This window comes from Scyliorhinus canicula, chromosome 10 (assembly GCF_902713615.1).
Source record: "Scyliorhinus canicula chromosome 10, sScyCan1.1, whole genome shotgun sequence".
NCBI lineage: Eukaryota > Metazoa > Chordata > Chondrichthyes > Carcharhiniformes > Scyliorhinidae > Scyliorhinus > Scyliorhinus canicula.
In genome coordinates, this window is record NC_052155.1 from 150931881 (window position 1) to 150951186 (window position 19306).

General features: G+C 43.6%; 1 protein-coding gene across 36 annotated transcripts in view; it reads left to right on the forward strand.

Annotated features, from left to right (window-relative positions):
• The window catches only part of clasp2 (cytoplasmic linker associated protein 2), a 582371-nt gene that overhangs the window by 404351 nt on the left and 158714 nt on the right, over positions 1–19306 (forward strand). For 24 of the 36 annotated variants that reach the window (XM_038809903.1, XM_038809905.1, XM_038809871.1 and 21 more), the window contains 2 exons: positions 8125–8127; positions 8925–8963. The exons of 11 other annotated variants lie outside the window; for them this stretch is intronic. In XM_038809903.1, coding sequence (XP_038665831.1) covers positions 8125–8127; positions 8925–8963 — 42 coding nt within the window. The remainder of the gene's footprint in view (positions 1–8124; positions 8128–8924; positions 8964–19306) is intronic. One more of the 36 variants, XM_038809880.1, reaches the window with a different exon arrangement.

Below are 19306 nucleotides of genomic sequence, written 5' to 3' on the forward strand. Positions count from 1 at the left end.
ATTTTGATTTATTTGGATTTATATCATGTGTACCGGGCTACAGTGAAAAGTATTGTTCTGCGTACAAATAAACTTTCTTCCTGGTTTGTACTTAAGCACAAGGGATCATTCAAATAAAAGGGACAGCAAAATAAAACAGGAAATGCAGGAATTATTTGAATGAAAGAGATGTGAAGTATTTGAAATGGATTGCCAACATAGACAGGAGCCTGTGAAGAAATGAGATTCAATTATGTTTGAAATGCACCCAAGGGAATTCCATGGATCAGTGGGCACCCTGAACCTAATGTAGCCTGCTGGCTAGATCGCAACTACGTCCCTATCATTCCCTCGCTGTTGGAAAATTTCCGATTTCTCCAGTGTCATCCAAGATGCGTAAGAAATCCCAAACTGCTTTTTGCCACCACAATTTCCTCTGATTGCTGTCATCAAAACTTCTGTGAGGCTTTGACAAAGTCCCACGTGGAAGACTTATAATGAAGGCAAATGCACATGGGATACAGGGTAACTTGGTAAGGTGGATTCAAAATTGGCTTAACTGTAGGAGACAGAGGGTGATGACAAACAGCTGCTTTAGTGACTGGAAGCCAGTGGCATACCTCAGGCATCTGTGCTGGGTCCCCTATTGTTTGTCATTCATATAAACAACATAAATGAGTGGGGGGTAGGATCAGTGAGATTTGTGGATGACACAATGATTGACCGGGTGGTTAACAGTGAGGTTGAATGTCTTGGGTTACAGGAAGATATAGACGGGATGGTCAAATGGGCAGAAAAGTAGCAGATGGAATTGAATCCTGAAAAGTTTGAGGTGATACACTTTGGAAGGAGTAATTTGACAAGGAAGTATTCAATGACTGTCTTGACACTGGGAAGTTCCGAGAAACAAAGAGACCTTGGCATATTTGTCCATAGATCTCTGAAGGCAGAAGGGCAGGTTAATAGGTTGGTGAAAAAGGCATATGGGACACTTGCCTTTATCAATCGAGGCATAGATTACAAAAGCAGTTCTGTCATGTTGAGTTGTATAGAACTTTGGTGAGGCCACAGCTGGAGTACTGTGTGCAATTCTGGTCACCACATTATAGGAAGGATGTGATTGCACTGGAGGGGATGCAGAAGCAATTCGCCAGGATGTCGCCTTGGATGGAATATTTAAGTTATGAAGAGAGGTTGGATAGTTGGGTTGTTTTCGCTGGAGCAGAGATGAGGGGTGACCTGATTGAGGTGTATAAGATTATGAGGAGCATGGACATGATGGATAGGGAGCAGCTGTTCCCCTTAATTGACGGGTCAGTCATGAGGGGACATGTAGTAATCCACGGGAGGCAGGAGTTCCGTCACCACACCAATATTTATTTACAATAACGATATTACAGGAGCAGCTACAAACAGTGCTGCTAGCAGTCCAGTCAACTTAAGACTGCTCACAAAGCCTACACAGGTGATTATATGGGCCCCCTCAATGAGCTATCATTGAGGGAGCTCATACTCCAATTGGCCAACTAATAAAGCCAATTGGAGTTCATTACAGGACACAAGTTCAAGGTGAGGGGCAGAAGGTTTAGGGCGTGATTTGAGGAAAAATCTTTTTACCCAGAGTGTGATGACGGTCTGGAATGCACTGCCTGAGAGGGTGGTAGAGTCAGGTTACCTCATATCCTTTAAAAAATATCTGGATGAGCACTTGGCGCAAATCATCGTGGTAACAGAGGGGCTACGGTAAATATTGATCCTTTAGAGGATGAGAAGGGAGTTTTAATAATGGGAGATGAGGAACTGAACAGGTTTTTTAGGTCGGTCTTCACAGTGGAAGACACAAATAACATGCCAGTGACTGATAGAAATGATGCTATGACAGGTGAGGACCTTGAGAGGATTGTTATCACTAAGGAGGTAGTGATGGGCAAGCTAATGGGGCTAAAGGTAAACACGTCTCCTGGCCCTGATGGAATGCATCCCAGAGTGCTAAAAGAGATGGCTAGGGAAATTGCAGATGCACTAGTGATGATTAAGCAAAATTCACTAGACTCTGGGGTGGTCCTGGTGGATTGGAAATTAGCAAACATGACACCACTGTTTTAAAAAGGAGGTAGGCAGAGAGCGGGTAATTATAGGCCGGTGAGCTTAACTTCAGTAGTAGGGAAGGTGCTGGAATCTATCATCAAGGAAGAAATAGCGAGGCATCTGGATAGAAATGTTCCCATTGGGCAGACGCAGCATGGGTTCATAAAGGGCAGGTCGTGCCTAACTAATTTTAGTGGAATTGTTTGAGGACATTACCAGTACAGTGGATAACGGGGAGCCAATGGATGTGGTATATCTGTATTTCCAGAAAGCCTTTGACAAGGTGCCATACAAAAGGTTGCTGCATAAGATAAAGATGCATGGCATTAAGGGTAAAGTAGTAGCATGGATAGAGGATTGGTTAATTAATAGAAAGCAAAGAGTGGGGATTAATGGGTGTTTCTCTGGTTGGCAATCAGTAACTAGTGGTGTCCCTCGGGGATCCGTGTTGGGCCCACAATTGTTCACAATTTACATAGATGATTTGGAGTTGGGGGCCACGGGCAATGTGTCCAAGTTTGCAGATGACCCTAAGATGAGTGGTAAAGCGAAAAGTGCAGAGGATACTGGAAGTCTGCAGAGGGATTTGGATAGGTTAAGTGAATGGGCAAGGGTCTGGCAGATGGAATACAATGTTGACAAATGTGAGGTTATCCATTTTAGTAGGAATAACAGCAAACAGGATTATTATTTAAATGATAAAATATTAAAGCATGCTGCTGTGCAGTGAGACCTGGGTGTGCTGGTGCATGAGTCACAGAAAGTTGGTTTACAGGTGCAACAGGTGATTAAGAAGGCAAATGGAATTTTGTCCTTCATTGCTAGAGGGGTGGAGTTTAAGACTAGGGAGGTTATGCTGCAATTGTATAAGGTGTTAGTGAGGCCGCACCTGGAGTATTGTGTTCAGTTTTGGTCTCCTTACTTGAGAAAGGACGTACTGGCACTGAAGGGTGGCAGAGGAGATTCACTCGGTTAATCCCAGAGCTGAAGGGGTTGGATTACGAGGAGAGGTTGGATAGACTGGGACTGTACTCGTTGGAATTTAGAAGGATGAGGGGGGATCTTATAGAAACATATAAAATTATGAAGGGAATAGATAGGATAGATGTGGGCAGGTTGTTTCCACTGGCGGGTGAAAGCAGAACTAGAGGGCATAGCCTCAAAATAAGGGGAAGTCGATTTAGGACTGAGTTTAGAAGGAACTTCTTCACCCAAAGTGTTGTGAATCTATGGAATTCCTTGCCCAGTGAAGCAGTTGAGGCTCCTTCATTAACTGTTTTTAAGGTAAAGATAGATAGTTTTTTGAAGAATAAAGGGATTAAGGGTTATGATGTTCGGGCCGGAAAGAGGAGCTGAGTCCACAAAAGATCAGCCATGATCTCATTGAATGGTGGAGCAGGCTTGAGGGGTCAGATGGCCTACTCCTGCTCCTAGTTCTTATGTTCTTATAACATTCAATGCTATGGGCCAAGTGCTGGCAAATGGGATTTGGCAGATCAGGTATTTTTCATGCATCGGTACAGACTCAATGGGCCCCAAGGGCCTCTTCTGCACTATTTTCTGTGATTCGGTGAGGAGCCTTCAGTCTTTGTTCCAAAATTGAGATTGCCCATTCAACCGTTGAGGCCTTTTGCATTCTGCAGCCCATATCAGACCTTATTTCTATGATGAAGCTCACCACATGTTCCCTCAAGCTCCTTCCAACCCAGTATCTTAACACTCAACTTTCTCTTCCAATTTTCCTGTTCTCTGAAATGCTTGAATACATTTCCAATTAAATATGTGCCAACCTCTCCCATGGCATCCTGTTCAGGACTGTTTTCCACAGTTTCAAGTCACCTTTGACATCCCATGTGACTGCATGATTTGCTAATCATAAATCTCCAAAACTGTCAAATGCATTGACAATTCCATCACTTTCGTCCATAAACCACCTCTGTTACATCACTTGATCCAACCTTTATTTTGATTCACCTTTTCCCTACTGAAACCATCATCTACGCTTTGACCACCTTGAGAATGCTTTCTTCAATCTTACCACACCCAAACTTTCATAGATTTCTGTTAAGGGACAACCCAAGTCTTTGTTCCCCAAATAATACACGTCCAATTTTCTCATCCCAGCTTATTCCACTTGCTTCCTGTGCCTTGGAAATATCTTTCAAGACCCTCCACATGTTTACCCCATAAAAACTCAATACTGCTATTTGGTTTCCTTTTCCTCATGTACACAAGCCACAATATATACTTGCGTCATTAAAAACATTGTTAAAACTGCAGCCTGTCCGGAGTTTGCAAAGTCTTGAATTTCTAGAGTGTTAGTAGAGCAGGCATTACTTGCACCCAATTTCATACAAGCTGAAAGTTGGCTCCTGGTTAATAAATTGGTATGTTATGCTGTTTGTAAATAGTGGCATCTTTCTGTGATATACATGCAAGACCATAATATTTTTGCTGCAAAAAACTTCTCCAAAACATTCCCTATTGTCAGTAAGGACATTTTTACTCTGACAATTTTGATTGTCCTCTCCCAACTGTTTAACAGCAGTTTTTGTAAGTGGATCTTGTCCCTTGCAATCCAGAGCCTATATCTTTCCTAAACTTCATTCATGCAGAGCTACGTAGACTGGGAAAGCAAGTTATTTCATCTTGAGTAACCCATCAACTGGATTTGTTGTAGCTTTCCATTACACAACCAAGGTGTCTTCAAAATGGTGCCTGGTGAAATAGATTAGTGAATAGTTCCTGCACTAAAGGAACCTTATTATGCCTGTCATGCCCATTCTGGCTCTCGGTCAGAGAAACATGACTGTGCCGTTTTCATACCCTTTCCCCTCCGATAATTATCCAATTTCCTTTTGAAAGCCATGATTGAATTTGCCTCGACCAGTCTCTTCAGCAGTGCATTCCAAACCCTAACCACACGCTATGAAACACTTTTCCTCATGTTGCCTCTAGTTCTTCTGCCAATCACCTTAAATCAGTGCCCTCTGCTTCGGAACTCTTCCACCAATTGGAGCAGTTTCTCATATCCATTCTGTCCAGACCCCTCATGACTTTGAATACCTCTGTGGAATCTTCTCTTAAGCTTTTCAAAGGAGGAAAATCCCCCGTGTCTCCAATATAGACATGGAATTGAAGTCCCATATCCCTGGAACAATTCTCAAAAATCTTTTCTGCAATCTCTCTGACGTCTTCACATCCTTTCTGAAGCATGGTTCCCAGAATTGGGGACACTACTCCAGTGGAGAACAATAAATTATAATGTAAATTGTTTTACGGACTGAACCAATTATTTTAACTAAATATTAATGCAAAATATAAAATAGATCAATTATAAAAGTTATATTTATTTCTGTTGGTCACTTGTCATTTATTACAAGAGTTTGAGATTAAGTTTAAGAATCATTAATTTGATGACTAAATATCTCCTTCCAAACATCAAATTCTATCTCTTAACTACTCGATTTAAACACCATTTTTTTGAAAGCAATGTAGTAATGTCAAACTGTTTGAACACTTGGATATTGGACAGACTTACAGTGATGATGATCTGCCATTTGTGAATACATTAGAATTGAAACAAAGAAGCCCTGCTACTAAATAAATCAAGAAAATGAACCAGCCTGAAATTTTAAGTAAATGAAAGACAAACATTGTTGCTTTGGCTCTAAATCAAAAACGAATTAACTTTTGGCTTTATCTTGCATCTTCCACTTTGAATTGACTTTTTTAAAAATATACTCTGCATTGGTCTCGCCTGAGAGGTGAAAAATCCCTGACCAATATTAAGGAGTGTTCCAAAGGATCTGTAGTTACTTGTTGGTATTTATTCCTTCTTCTTCACCCACTCCCAACCACAATTTTCTGCTGTTCTACTTTCAGCAGACTCGTGCTTGCCATAATTTCCTGACAATCTTCCATTAAGTCACAAGAGCCAATTGGAGATGTGAGCTATCATCTGCAGTGTTATCCAACATTTGCAGTGTTTTCCATTGGGGATTACTTGCCAGTGTGAAATTATATTGATATTTTTGTTTCCTCCCCATCCTAGTCAAGAGACATTAAAGACATGAGAGTGGACCATAGTTATTCTGGCTCAGATTGGTTAACTTGTCCGAATGATAGAATGGATTTGTTTTCTTTTAAATAAATTTAGAGTACCCAATTATTTTTTTCAATTAAGGAGCAATTTAGTGTGGCCAATCCACTTAACCTGCACATCTTTGGTTTGTGGGGGTGAAACCCACGCAGACATGGGGAGAACCGTGCAAACTCCACATGGATAGTGACCCAGGGCAGGATTCAAAACCGGGTCCTCAGTACCACAGTCCCAGTGCTAACCACTGCACCACATGCCGCCCTTGCATTTGTAACCTTCCTGGGATATATGACTTCGTTGTGGCCCACAATGGTGTGCTGAGCTACTCAGTCACTGCAGAATTCGATGTGCACTTGATAAAATGGGAAGTTTTAGCATATGATGTCTTCCAGCTTGGCAAAACTCCATAGCTTTATTAAATGTAATTACTTTATAATTTCAGTTCATTGGATGTACAGATGTTTGTTTGAGACAAAAAAATTCCTCTCTTGAGGTATTAATTAGTCAGTGTTGTGCAGTATATAGAGTGTACTGGAATAAAGAAGCAAGTTTGATAATATATCCTTACTTTGAATAGGAATAACAAATTTACTCCGCTAGATTCGTTATTGATGTTTATGTGTGTGTCTCTATGGTGGGGTTGGGGTGTGTTGTGGAGAACATGAACTTTAAAGCTGATGCACTTTTTACCTAATGGATAGGGAGGGTCATGTGGGTGACAACGTGAACTCTCTGATGTCTTACTGACAATGCCCCTTGTTACTTCACTCAGTTTCTTTGTTACCATGTGGCTGTACAGCTGTAAAAATTGTAATATCTGTAGAATATCTCTTCCATCATACTAAACAACAAGAAAAATGACATTAGATAAGATAAAGAATTACAGGTTTAGAATAATTACTAAGTGACATAGTAGTTCACTCTGTGGACTTCTTTTACAATAGATTTGAATGTCAACAATAACACACAACAGTTTAATAGAAAGACGTGATTGAGCAATTTCAGTCGCTTTTTTCAATCCAACTTGATAGACTCGTATGCTGTTCCCATCACATTGGCCCACTTCATCTTGGACTATTTGAGCTGTAAAAATCCCCATATCATTCATCAATGCAGCTATGCACTTGGGCAATCACTATTAGATCTTTCCCGTTTTTGAGGAAAATGTGGAAAGATACGTTTTGTTCCACTGGTGTTTTATCCAGTGTTTTGATCAAGGCCAAAGTCCCCCAATACAGCTGAGCAATCAGTTGCTGAGGGTAATAATTCTGCCACTACTGGTGCCTTCCTAACAATACCTTGGCTAAAATTGGGAGCTTGTATATGCGTACATCACAGCATATTGTTGCTCTAATATGCTACACCATTTTAATCTGTTTCATTTTAAGTATAGATTTTGGTAGGGTAGATTCACTGAAGTGAAGTGAAAGTGGGACAAAAAGAGAGAAAATCAAACAACTTGCAATAATATAACACCTTTTAATATCAGAAATTGTTCAAAGATACTCCATGTATTGAATAAAAGGCTTCAGATCATATATCAGGATGAGTGACCAAAAGCTTGGGTCGAAAAAGTAGGCTTTAAGGCAGGGAGAGAGGCTGCTAGAGGGAGTCTGGGAGAGATATCCAGAGTATGGACATTTAGGTGGCTTAAAAGAAGAAAATACACAAGAGATAAGGGTCAGGGGAAATGGAATGTTGGATGGGGTTATAGCACCAGTCGAGGCTAACTGGGTAGGCACAAGGCCACTAAGGAATTTCAACACCAGCAAAGAGGATGTTTCTGTTAAGTACGATATGAATTGAATAGATCTTGCATCAATTTGCACATTTTAATATGATAAGAAAAATATTAAATATGCTTTCTTCCCCTTAGGTATTCTTATTGATGGCAACTAATTAGTCTGTTTATCTTTTTTTTTGCATGCAAACCCTTGTGTTGGAACTCTCAATAGAGAGTAAGTGTGTTCAGTATTTGTTGGAAGCCTAACCTTTGCATGATAGAAATTAACCTTTTGCACCCTACTGATCACAATTGTTGTTGTCTGAGGAGTTTGTGTGTTTTATTCAACATCTGTTGCTTAAATGTGAAGTACATTTTACTCTGAAATAGCGTGCACCGTGATCTACTAATGAACTGACATTGCTTGTCGGGTGTTTTACCTAAATTGTCTTTGTATTAGTATGCTTGGCACAGGATAAGAGCAGTTCCTTTTTGACTGGATATTAATATATGTTTGGATTGTATAAAATTGCACAAGAATCTTGAGGTCGAGAAAGGGTCAATCACTTGTTCCCCCCCCCCCCCCCCCCCCGCCCACCCAGCATGCTTCGACTTTGCGTGCATTGTCATACCAGTTGAGAGAAATTAGAAGTCATACCTTTTAAGTAGATTCTTCAGGGCTCCAGACGTTTTACAGTGGATGCACCTATTGTACATTTAACCTGGTTTATCTGAATTATTCTGCACTTACAGGTTGTTAGATATTGCCATGTGTTAAATTTCAAACTTTATAAAACAAGTACAGCAAATGTGACCAAAATCATTTTTCACGACCTTGTTGCAGGAAATAAATCTGTCACATACTAGACGTTACCTAACTAAGTAATTAATTCATAACTTTAGAATTTAATCAACCTTTATATTCATACAGTAAGAAATAAAATCAATGGTAAACCATCTGTAGTGTTTCGTTTAAAATCAGAAAGGAACTTACAAATAAAGATTTTTTTTTTTAATTGTTGGTATTAACAGATGAAAAGTGCTGAATTAAGCTACTGTATCTTCACCTGTGTAAGTACATACCCGATCGTTTTCAAGACCCACTGTGTTTCAGACGCAGAAATTATGTTGTATTAAACAAACCTACAATTGCTTTACAAAATTCAATGGTAAATATTTTGCATTGAAAGTACCTATACCCCTCATTTCCTTAATCCTTGAGTATGTTGGCTTTTTATATATTAAGTAGACTGAGGTCCTTGATAACTTAGATGTAATAGTTCAGTTCAATAAATCAGAATTTCCCTCTTTAAAAGTGAAAGCAAAGCAAGACTTAATTTTCTCATGGGTACATAAGTTGGCCATTTTAAAAACAGTTTGAGCTTTTAACACTTCTGATTATTGTACAATAATATGGCATTCATTTTCTAATTAAATAATTTTTAATAAAGCATCCTCCAGATAGTGCGACACCAGACAACAGTCTCGAAAGGCAAAGTCATGCTGGCATAGTTCTTTTGAAGGTGTTTCTGATGTTTGTGACATTGGGGTGAGATTCTTGTGATATTTCCTTTCTGCGGAATTAAAAAACCATCAGCACGGAGGACCCGGGTTCGATCCCGGCTCCGGGACACTGTCTGTGTGGAATTTGCACGTTCACCCTGTGTCTGCGTGGGCTTCACCCCCACAACCCAAAGATGCGCAGGATAGGTGGATTGGCCACACTAAATTGCCCCTTAATTGGAAAAAAGTAGAATTGGATACTCTTTTTAAAAAAAAAAAAATTTAAAGGAGTTAATGGGTCATTAGCAGTGATCCACTACATTGGTCTAATGACAGCTTTATCTACCAAAGGCTGCTGTGCAATTTTGCAATTCATCCATGGCAATCTTCTCCCTGTTTTACTGATTTAAAAAATTCTCATGTAAAGTTATGTGATGAATTGTTTTTTGTCCAGATAACTAAAAAAATCTCTCTGTGATAAGTATCTGGAATCAATGATTGCTTGAAATTCATTCTCCTTTCAGTTAATATTGAACCATAATTAATGTATCATCTCACTTGTGAGCCTTGAGGAACTTTACTGTCCAATACAATATTATGTGTTCAAAAAAAACATAGATTCAATGTCCACACCTGGCCAAAGCTATTAACATATTTTGTTTGTTTATTCTCGAACCTCAGACCATTTTAACAGTTCAAAGTTATCCCAAATCCTAAGACTATTGTTGAACTGTCAAGATTTAACAATGTTCGTTCTTATTTCTCTAAACTTTCTTCTTTTATGGACAGCAGTTCGCAGGAACCACCCAGACTGCACATTTTGTTTTTTAATTGAAAATATGATTATTCCCTTCAGGTAGATTTCCCCCCCTCAAATATTTAAAACAACAATTCCTGTCAGTTTGTCTTATTACTTCCCATTTTAGATGAGCAGGCATTTTGGGTTTACATTTCAAGACAAAAGTGCTAACAATTGCTTTTTTGGATGTACCTCTCGTATCTCCCCCAGTCAAGCTATCTGTCTCCGAAGGTAGCAATGGTCCTAAGCCTTGTACGACAAAATCCTAAATTCAATCAGTCATCACGCTGTGAACTTTGATGCCGATACTGTAGCTAAGGTGTCACATTCTCCAGATCATCAGATCTCCTGCTGCACCATCAACATCTATGTAGCCCAGAGAACCATGGGCCCCTGTTTAAAAGAAAAGAGAAACCAAGATATCACTGTGCCTCTTCTTAGAGCTCAAGGAGTTAATTTGTCAATTCATAAGGGCATAAAAAAATAGAAGCAGGGGCAAGTCATTTTGCCCGTCAAGCCTACTCTGTTATTCAATAAGATTGTGGCTAACCTGAACTCTATATTCCTGCTTGCTCTGCCATAACCCTTGACTCCCTGTAGATCTAGGGCACGATCTACCCGCTCGAATACAAATGGGTCAGTTAGGTAGCGAGAGAGGCCGAAATTGGGAACCATGCAAGGGGCCGATCGATTTCCGACTGAACCAACCCGCTTCCGTGAGAAACCAATAATCGCCAATTAAGACAAATTGACATCCTATTAACGGAAGGACCCTCTATCGAACGGCCTCCTGTGATCTAATCACCTCCCCAGTGAGCGGTTTCGCGGGTGGCCGTTTAATACACCTATTTAAAAACGCAATATTAGCGCAATGACCGCTGTGGGGATCCGAGGTGGTGAGTCGCCATCTTCAAAATCAGGCAGTCATCCCAGCGGGACCTTTGCCTCTGCCCCAGTGCTCATGGGGGGTGGGGGCACGCAATGTCGGGGTCCTCCTTCCGGAGAACGGTTCTGTCGGGGATATTTTGGGCTGTTATCGTTGGGGGGAGGGATCGACCCTGGGTTGGGGGGTAACGGGCTCAGCGTCCATGGGTCTTCCATGCCCTGCCCCCAAGATCATTTATACCCATAATGGGGTAGCTCCAGCTGCTGCCTGTCTCTCCCAGCAAACAGCCCTGTGACTGCCCCGCCCGTGGTAATATTGTGGAGGTCACTTTAACGGCTGCTGGTCACGCAGCTGAAGGCTATTGGTAATCAGGAATTGCCACTTCTAGTATTGTGAGCACCTCACAGCTCCAAAATGGATCCTCATGGATACGCATGCCATGACACAGGCGGTTGTTGCTGCCTCGCATCCCAATTAGGCTGTGAGGCCTGGACACATCCTGAACATGGGAGGCATCAACACCACAGAGCCAGCAGCCAACATTTGAACACCCAAGAGCAGGACCTCAGCACTGGGGACATCCCGGTGACCAGAGGGTGTGTGTCTGTGGAACCATCTCCGTCTAGGTCTTTTTTCCCCGCGGGTGTCTGGAGTACAGGGTCCGGGGCCATGGGGCCACTGCTGTAGCCCGGGGTACGTGTGCAGGTCATGTTCCTTTCAGATATTACATTATGGATGATATCGTAAATCCTGCCCTCACGGTGGCATTGGCAGGCCAGGCAGTCAGACACCGGAGAAGGTGGCGGCACCAGCATCGACAGAGGTTCGAGGCAGCGGCCCATGTGCAGGGCCCCACCCCACATTTGGAGAACCCGGACCCCATCAGGCCAGGGAGGGACCCTGAGGGGGAGGCTGGCGACGGCCTAAGGTGTACAGGCGACACTAGTTCTCTAAACAGATGACGGGCAAAATGTGCCGCAGGAGGCTCCACCTCAACAAGGAGACTGTGTGGTACCTGTGCCATGTCTTTGCGGGTTTGCACCACGTGGAGGAGGAGGTTACCCACTCCCAATGGCCATCAAGGTCACCGTAGCCCTGATCTTTTACGGCTCGGTATCATTCCAGGGCTCGAGCAGGGACCAGTGTGGCATGTCCCGACCAACAGCCCACAAGCGCATCCGTGAGGTCACGGATGACCTGTTTGCCTGGACAACCGACTACATGAACTTTGACCTGGACCAAGCCCTTCAAGATGTCTGGAAAGCAGGATCCTATGCCATCGCCAGGATGAACCAGGTCCAGGGGGTAATAGATGGCAAGCACGTGGCCTTGCACACACTGGGCCGTCCGGGAGTGACCTTTATCAAGAGGAAGGGGTTCCACTCCATGAATGTTCAGCTTGTACAACCACCATCTGAGGATCATGCATGTCTGTGCATGCTTCCCAGGGAATGTGCATGACCGCTACATCCTGGGGCAGTCTGAGCTCTCTGGCATCTTTGAGGGACACCCCTGGGTGACAGGTTGGCCCTTGGGGGATAAGGGGTACCCACTTAGGACCTAGCTAATAACGCCAGTACAGAGCCAGGAGACCTATGCGGAGACCCAATATAATGAGGCCCATGTGGCCACCTGGGGTGTCATCAAGCAGTGCATTGGACTGCTGAAAATGTGGTTCCGAAGCCTTGATCTCCCCCCTGGTGGTGAAGTGCACACCAGGGTCGCCAGGTTTGTGGTAGTCTGCTGTGCCCACCACAACCTGGTACAGAAGTAGGACAATGTGTTGGAGGAGGAGGAACATGTGGCCATCCCCAAGAAGGAGGAAGAGGAGCAGCCAGACCAGAAGGGGCTGGAAGACGAATATTCCCAGAATACAAGGAAGGCCCTCATCCTTGCCCACTTCACATAGGATGTCCGTTACCTCTCCCCTTCCCACACACGTGCCCCCCCCCCCCCCCCAAACCCGCTCCGCCACTCTCTCTTGCCCCTCTTCCCCGTCCCCTGCCGCAGGCCGCCCTGTTCCACCATCCCAGGGTCTGTCTTACATCACTACAGGGTGATGGGCCTCGGTCGGCACTGTCAGTGGGTCCATATACGGCAGAGGGATGATGACAGCCCGCTGTGAGCTGAGCTGTGATGCTCCTCAATCGGACTCCTGTGACTGCGCACTCACACCCATCACCTGCACGTGGTATACCTTGCGGGTAGGTGGCCAGGTCTAGTAGCAGGGACCGTGGGGGGATGGAGCTGGGTGAGGGCGAAGGGCAACTGGGGTAAGGGGGCGCAGTTGGTTCGCAGTGCACAATAACGTGACCGAGGCGTCACATGTCTCAGGTTTAACATGTTTTAATGTTGTTCAATCGTGACCCAACTACTGTCCCTTGCTCCTGATGGTGCCGTTGCCACCCGCCTCCAGTGCCTTTTTAGTGATCCTCTATCTGCTTATCCCTCCGTGCTCTATCGCTACATCTAGGTGTTTCCTCAGGATGTACATCAGAGGTGGGGGCAGCCTGCTGCTTCCCGCGTCCAGTGGTCTTTCATGTCCGTAGCGGGCGTCTTCTGGAGGGCCTTGGGCCAGAGGACTCCGCCCGACCTGGCAGTGGCACATGCCTTGCCCTGCCATCCTGTTCCGCTCTCTGACACCAAGGTGTCAGGGAGGGTGGATTCGGGAGAGCTGGTGACCATTGTCGTCTCCCTGGAGATAGGCTCCGGGTCAGCCTCCTGCACTCCCTACTCCCGATTGGTGCCCATTGGGGCCTGGAGGTCAGCTTGGGGCAGAGGAGCTGCTGGATTGAACTCTGGATGCCCCTGCGCCATCTGGCTCTGCCAGCTCTGGCGGCTCCCCAATGCTGGCACCAATGTAACTGAATTTAAAAAGTTATGTTCAAAATAAATCTTTGTAGCACTCTTGCAAATTTTAAAAGAATGCAGAACTACATCAGCGACACCAGAATATTCACCGGATTTAAAAAAAGACATGAAAAATAATTCCTGTGAATTGAGTCAGATTATTTCCCTTTCTCTTTCTTTATTCTGTCATATTTAATATATTTACTCTCAAACTAATTTACAATTCCTGGTGATTGCTACTTAATCCCATTTTGAAAAACAGTCAGGAGACGGGTCATTGCAATCAGTCTGCAAAGTTATCCATGGCCATAGAAGCTAGGACATGACTGGAGGACATTTTAACTCCAAGCTAAATCATACTGGACAAAAATGAGGTAGTTATTAAGAATAGCATCCATAGTCACCATACCTGCTGCAGACAACCAAACCATTTACCCTGATAAAGGAAAGAACAGGCTAAGTTGCTATTTTAAAATAATCTTTGGTCCATGAGTCTACTTTTAATTGCCATTTGGACAGATTTAATCCCAGTGCCTTCACCCTATACCCCTACAAAATCTAAAGTGGGTGTTTCACTTTGTAATTTCTTAATTACAAGTGGAGCAGGCTCGAGGGGCCCGATGGCCTACTCCTGCTCCTAGTTCTTATGTTCTTAATCTGGCCACGCAAAGCTACAGGTGGTTCTCACACTCTAAAGCAACCTTAAACTTTTTTATTTTATTTTATTTTTTTCTTTAAATTTAGAGTACCCAATTCGTTTTTTCCAATTAAGGAGCAATTTAGTGTGGCCAATCCACCTACTCTGCTCATCTTTTGAGTGTGGAGGCGAAACCCACGCAAACACGGGAGAATGTGCAAACTCCATGCGGACAGTGACCAAGGGCCGGGATCAAACCTGGGACTTCGGCGCTGTGAGGAAGCTGTGATATCCAGTACGCCACCGTGCTGCCCTAACCTTAAACATTCTAGCTAGTTGATCTGCATTGCTGTTCTCACTGGTCAAGGGATAATTTTGAAAGCAGATCTTGGATATGCAGTAACCAAATTAAGAAAACAGTGCTCTCTAAACATTCGGATTGACATAAAATCAGATCCCTTATCTTTGATTTAAACTGCATAAAGTAATCTCAGCTTTCAGCTGTAATTCAATTAAAACAAAGTCCTCTGTAAAGTTCAAATTGATCTACTACCATAAAGCATGGCGACTGTGACTGGTCATTCTTAAAAATTGATTTTTAATATTTTTATTCAAAAAAGGCATCTGTTTTTCAGTTATACATTTGCCTCTAACTTAAAATGTAAATCACAAAATTTTCCCCAATTCTGGGTGCATACTCTTAAATTGAGCTGGACATCCTCAACAACCAGATTGACACTTTCAGACACTTAAAATATTGCTCCCAGTAATGTGTATGAACTCATAAGCTGCCACGGTTTTCTGCGAGTCCAAGGAGCATTCAGTTCAAAACTAAAAGCATACTCAAACGTATCTTAAAAGTAGTGCATGTGTGTTTACATACACGCAGGTTGGAGTTCTGTTAAATATTTCTACATCAGCAAACTTCCAAACATTCATTCACACTTTCACTGCAGGTACATCCAGGGAATGTTAGATAATCCTCCATCAGTGTCTGCCATGTCATGACAACTCATACAAGTTTCATTACCATCTGCAACTTTCTTGTCTTCAGAAGGTTGTGGTTCTCCTGCACCCTGTATCGGTGATGCTCTTACTGAACAATGTCCACTATCTTGTGGATAAATTAGGTTGGAAGTTAAGGCATGTAACTTCTCTTTCTTTTGCTTTAGGTTTTCCTTCAGGTTCTGTATTCACTTTGAGGACCCCATTGAGGAGCTGATTAACTTGACGTTTTGATTCACATTTTAATTCAACCCTCCTACTCTTTCTCCATGACTTTAGATGTTCCCAATTTTCTGTATTTCCTCGCACCTTTAGCTTGAAGACGATCTGCTGATATGGCTAAAGTTGTAATTTCCTTGTTTTTTTTAACTCTAATTGCATTTCCTTTTTATTTAATATAGTTGTTCTCAATTTACCTGTTTTAGTCTATTTGGCTTATCAAGTTTCGATGCAATCGCTTATCAGCTTCTAATTATTCTTTTAGTTTATAATTTGTAGTCCTTCACAGGGAACAACCTCAGCTTTTGCATGTCCCTATTTTAAATGCTTCTCCTTGGGTAGTGTTTGAACAAACTCTCCTTGCTGTGTATATTATTTGTTCAGTCAAGGGTGCACACCCAAATAATTTGTCAATTTGTGTTGAATCTAGAACATAAATTCTGTGGGTTGAGTAAATCCTGAATATTTCAGGTTGAAATTTAGATAAGTTATTCACTCTTAGATATTTATTACATTTCAACTAATGGATAAATGGCACCATTTTTAAGGGCTTTGTTTTCTGACCACAGTGTTTTGCTTATTGAAGAACTGTATTCATAGGATCCCTATACTGCAGAAGGGCCCCACTCGGCCGGTCAAGTCTACACCAACCTTCTGAAAGAGCACCCCATCTAGGCTCACCCCCCCTCCCCCCCCCCCCCCCCCCCCCCCCCGGGGCCCTATCCCTGCAACCTCATCCAACCTGCACATCCTTGGATGCTAATGGGCAATTTTAGCATGGCCAATTCACCTAACCTGTGGGTCTTTGAACTGTGGGAGGAAACTCCCTCAGGCACTAGGGAATGTGCAAATTCTGTACAGTCACCCAAGGCCGGTATTAAACCTGGGTCCCTGGTACTGTAAGGCAGCAGTGCTAACCACTGTACTGCCGTATTGACAATGTAGGAAAGCGGAAGCTGTAGTTGGAACTCATCCAATGGCCTGTTTGTAATGTGTAATTTAATCCAAACTGGCACTATCCTATTGATGCTGGATATGTTGCTGAGCTCACTTAACACTCCCGAGTTCATACAAAGCACAATTCTGACACTCCCAAGTTCAAACAGTTTAACATGAGGCTTGAGGTATGACCTGAGGAACAAAATGTTCACTTGCATCTCAATTTCTTCTGTTGCAAAGATTGGGACTTCCAGTAGAAAAACTACCAATTCCCAGTTGGAATGATAAGTGAAATGGAGCTCCGCCCATCAGCCACTACAGAAGTGACAGTCCTATCTTCATTGTTGCAGTGCAGATATGGAAATTGAACTGCTTAATGGTTCTGTTGTCATCAATGAAAAGACACTACCAGATTTCTCAGTCAGCAGAGAAGGTGCACTCGCCACTGACTGCAATGTATGCTGCACACTTGTTCTTTTAATCTGGAGCCTTTGGACCTTCCAATGCCAGCTCCATTAGAACATAAGAATTAGGAACAGGAGTAGGCAATTCAGCCCTTCCAGCCTACTCTGCCATTCAGTACGATCATAGTTGATCTCATAGAATAGTAGAATCCCTACAGTGCAGACAGAAGCCATTTGGCACATCCAGTCTGCACCGACCTTCCAAAAGAGCACCCCACCCAAGCCCCATCCCCATAACCCCACCTAACCTTTGGACAATGCGAGGCAATTTAGCACAGCCAATCCAATTAACCTGCACAACTTTGGACTGTGGGAGGGAACTGGAGCACCCGGAGGGACCCACGCAGATACAGGAGGGAAGGCAAACTCCACACTGACAGTCACCTGTGTTGCACGTTTTACTTGAGTGTATTACGCGTTTATTGGAGTGTATTAACACGCCTCCGTTTAAAGGCCGTGTGCTTAACACTACTACAGCTGTGTGTGTGTATTTTCAGCTCGGAGTCGCCAGGTGCCGTATATAGACACCTCACAAGTATTTCAAGGTCAGGTTCAAAGTAATAAAACTATACACCGATTAGTAAGTTCAAACGATTGATATTTATTATACAAATATAATAAATACGCATGCATACGCTAAAGACTAATACCTATTTCTACTATTAAACGACTAAATACTTATCTAAGTAGGAACCAGCAAGGTCAGGGGACAAGGCCTTTGTTCCTTTCTGGGCTGCACCTTCTGTTCACTAATAGTCGAATAATATATAAGTAATGCCGGGTTCACGTAGCGAGCGTTGTTTTGGCACTTACTGAACGATGGCTGGTGCTCAACGGCTGGTGATAGAAGACAGGATCTGGAGTCGGAGTCAAAACAGCAGTCCAAGCCGGAGCACAAAAACAGCAACGGAGCCGGAGCACAACAGACCTGAGCCGGAGTCAACAGCAGTCCAAGCCGGAGCACAAAAACAGCAACGGAGTCGGAGCACAACAGACCTGAGCCGGAGTCAACAGACAGAACCATGTGCGGGGTCTACCTTTATAGGTCCCCCAATGTCCGTGCCTTTTCGGGGCGGGCCTTTACCTGCCATGTATCGATTGGGCCATTTCCCAATCGATATCTTACAAATCCCCCAATCTGAGGGTCTCTTCTCGATGGGTGGGGCGGTCTCTAGGGTCTTTTGTGATGGATACTTCTGGTGCCGTTTCGTCTGGGCGTCCACTCAAAGTATCTATTCAAACCCAAATGTTGCTATTGTGTGTGCCCAGATCTGGATCGCCTCATTACTATGCAAAGCGTTTTGCTATTTACACCTTTGGTTGAGATCTTTCACCTGGCCATAAACTAGTTTCGTTACGTGCAGAATGCTAATTAGTCTTTGCAGACTGCTTGTCCTGGCTAAAACTGTTTTCTCCCTACAGTCTTAGCAGTTCTCCATTTTGTTAGCCCAGTGTCCATCTTAGGTGGCTACACCTGAGGTTGGAATCAAACCTGGGTCACTGGTGCTGTGAGGCAGCAGAGCTAACCGTTGTGCCACCGTGTAGCCCATCTCATCCTCCACTTTCCTGCCTGTTCTCCATAACCCTTCAACTCATTATTAATTAAAGTATGCTGCAGCAGAAAGCAAGGATAAACAGATTTGGGAGACCAAGTGGCAAGTGTAATTGCAGTCCAGTCAACCCTTTTTATTTTGTCATGATCTGAAGGAATGCCACTTAAGATCTCTCTTCAGTTCATTGGCTTCAGCTGTTTTAAATGAAGTTGTCACCCACAGAACCGGACAGTGCCCTGCTCCTTATTCTCCATCCCCGACAGTGCCCGGCTCCTTACCATCCATCCCCGACAGTGCCCGGCTCCTTACCCTCCATCCCCGACAGTGCCCGGCTCCTTACCATCCATCCCCGACAGTGCCCGGCTCCTTACCATCCATCCCCGACAGTGCCCGGCTCCTTACCATCCATCCCCGACAGTGCCTGGCTCCTTACCATCCATCCCCGACAGTGCCAGGCTCCTTACCCTCCATCCCCGACAGTGCCCGGCTCCTTACCCTCCATCACCAACAGTGCCCGGCTCCTTACCATCCATCCCCGACAGTGCCTGGCTCCTTACTA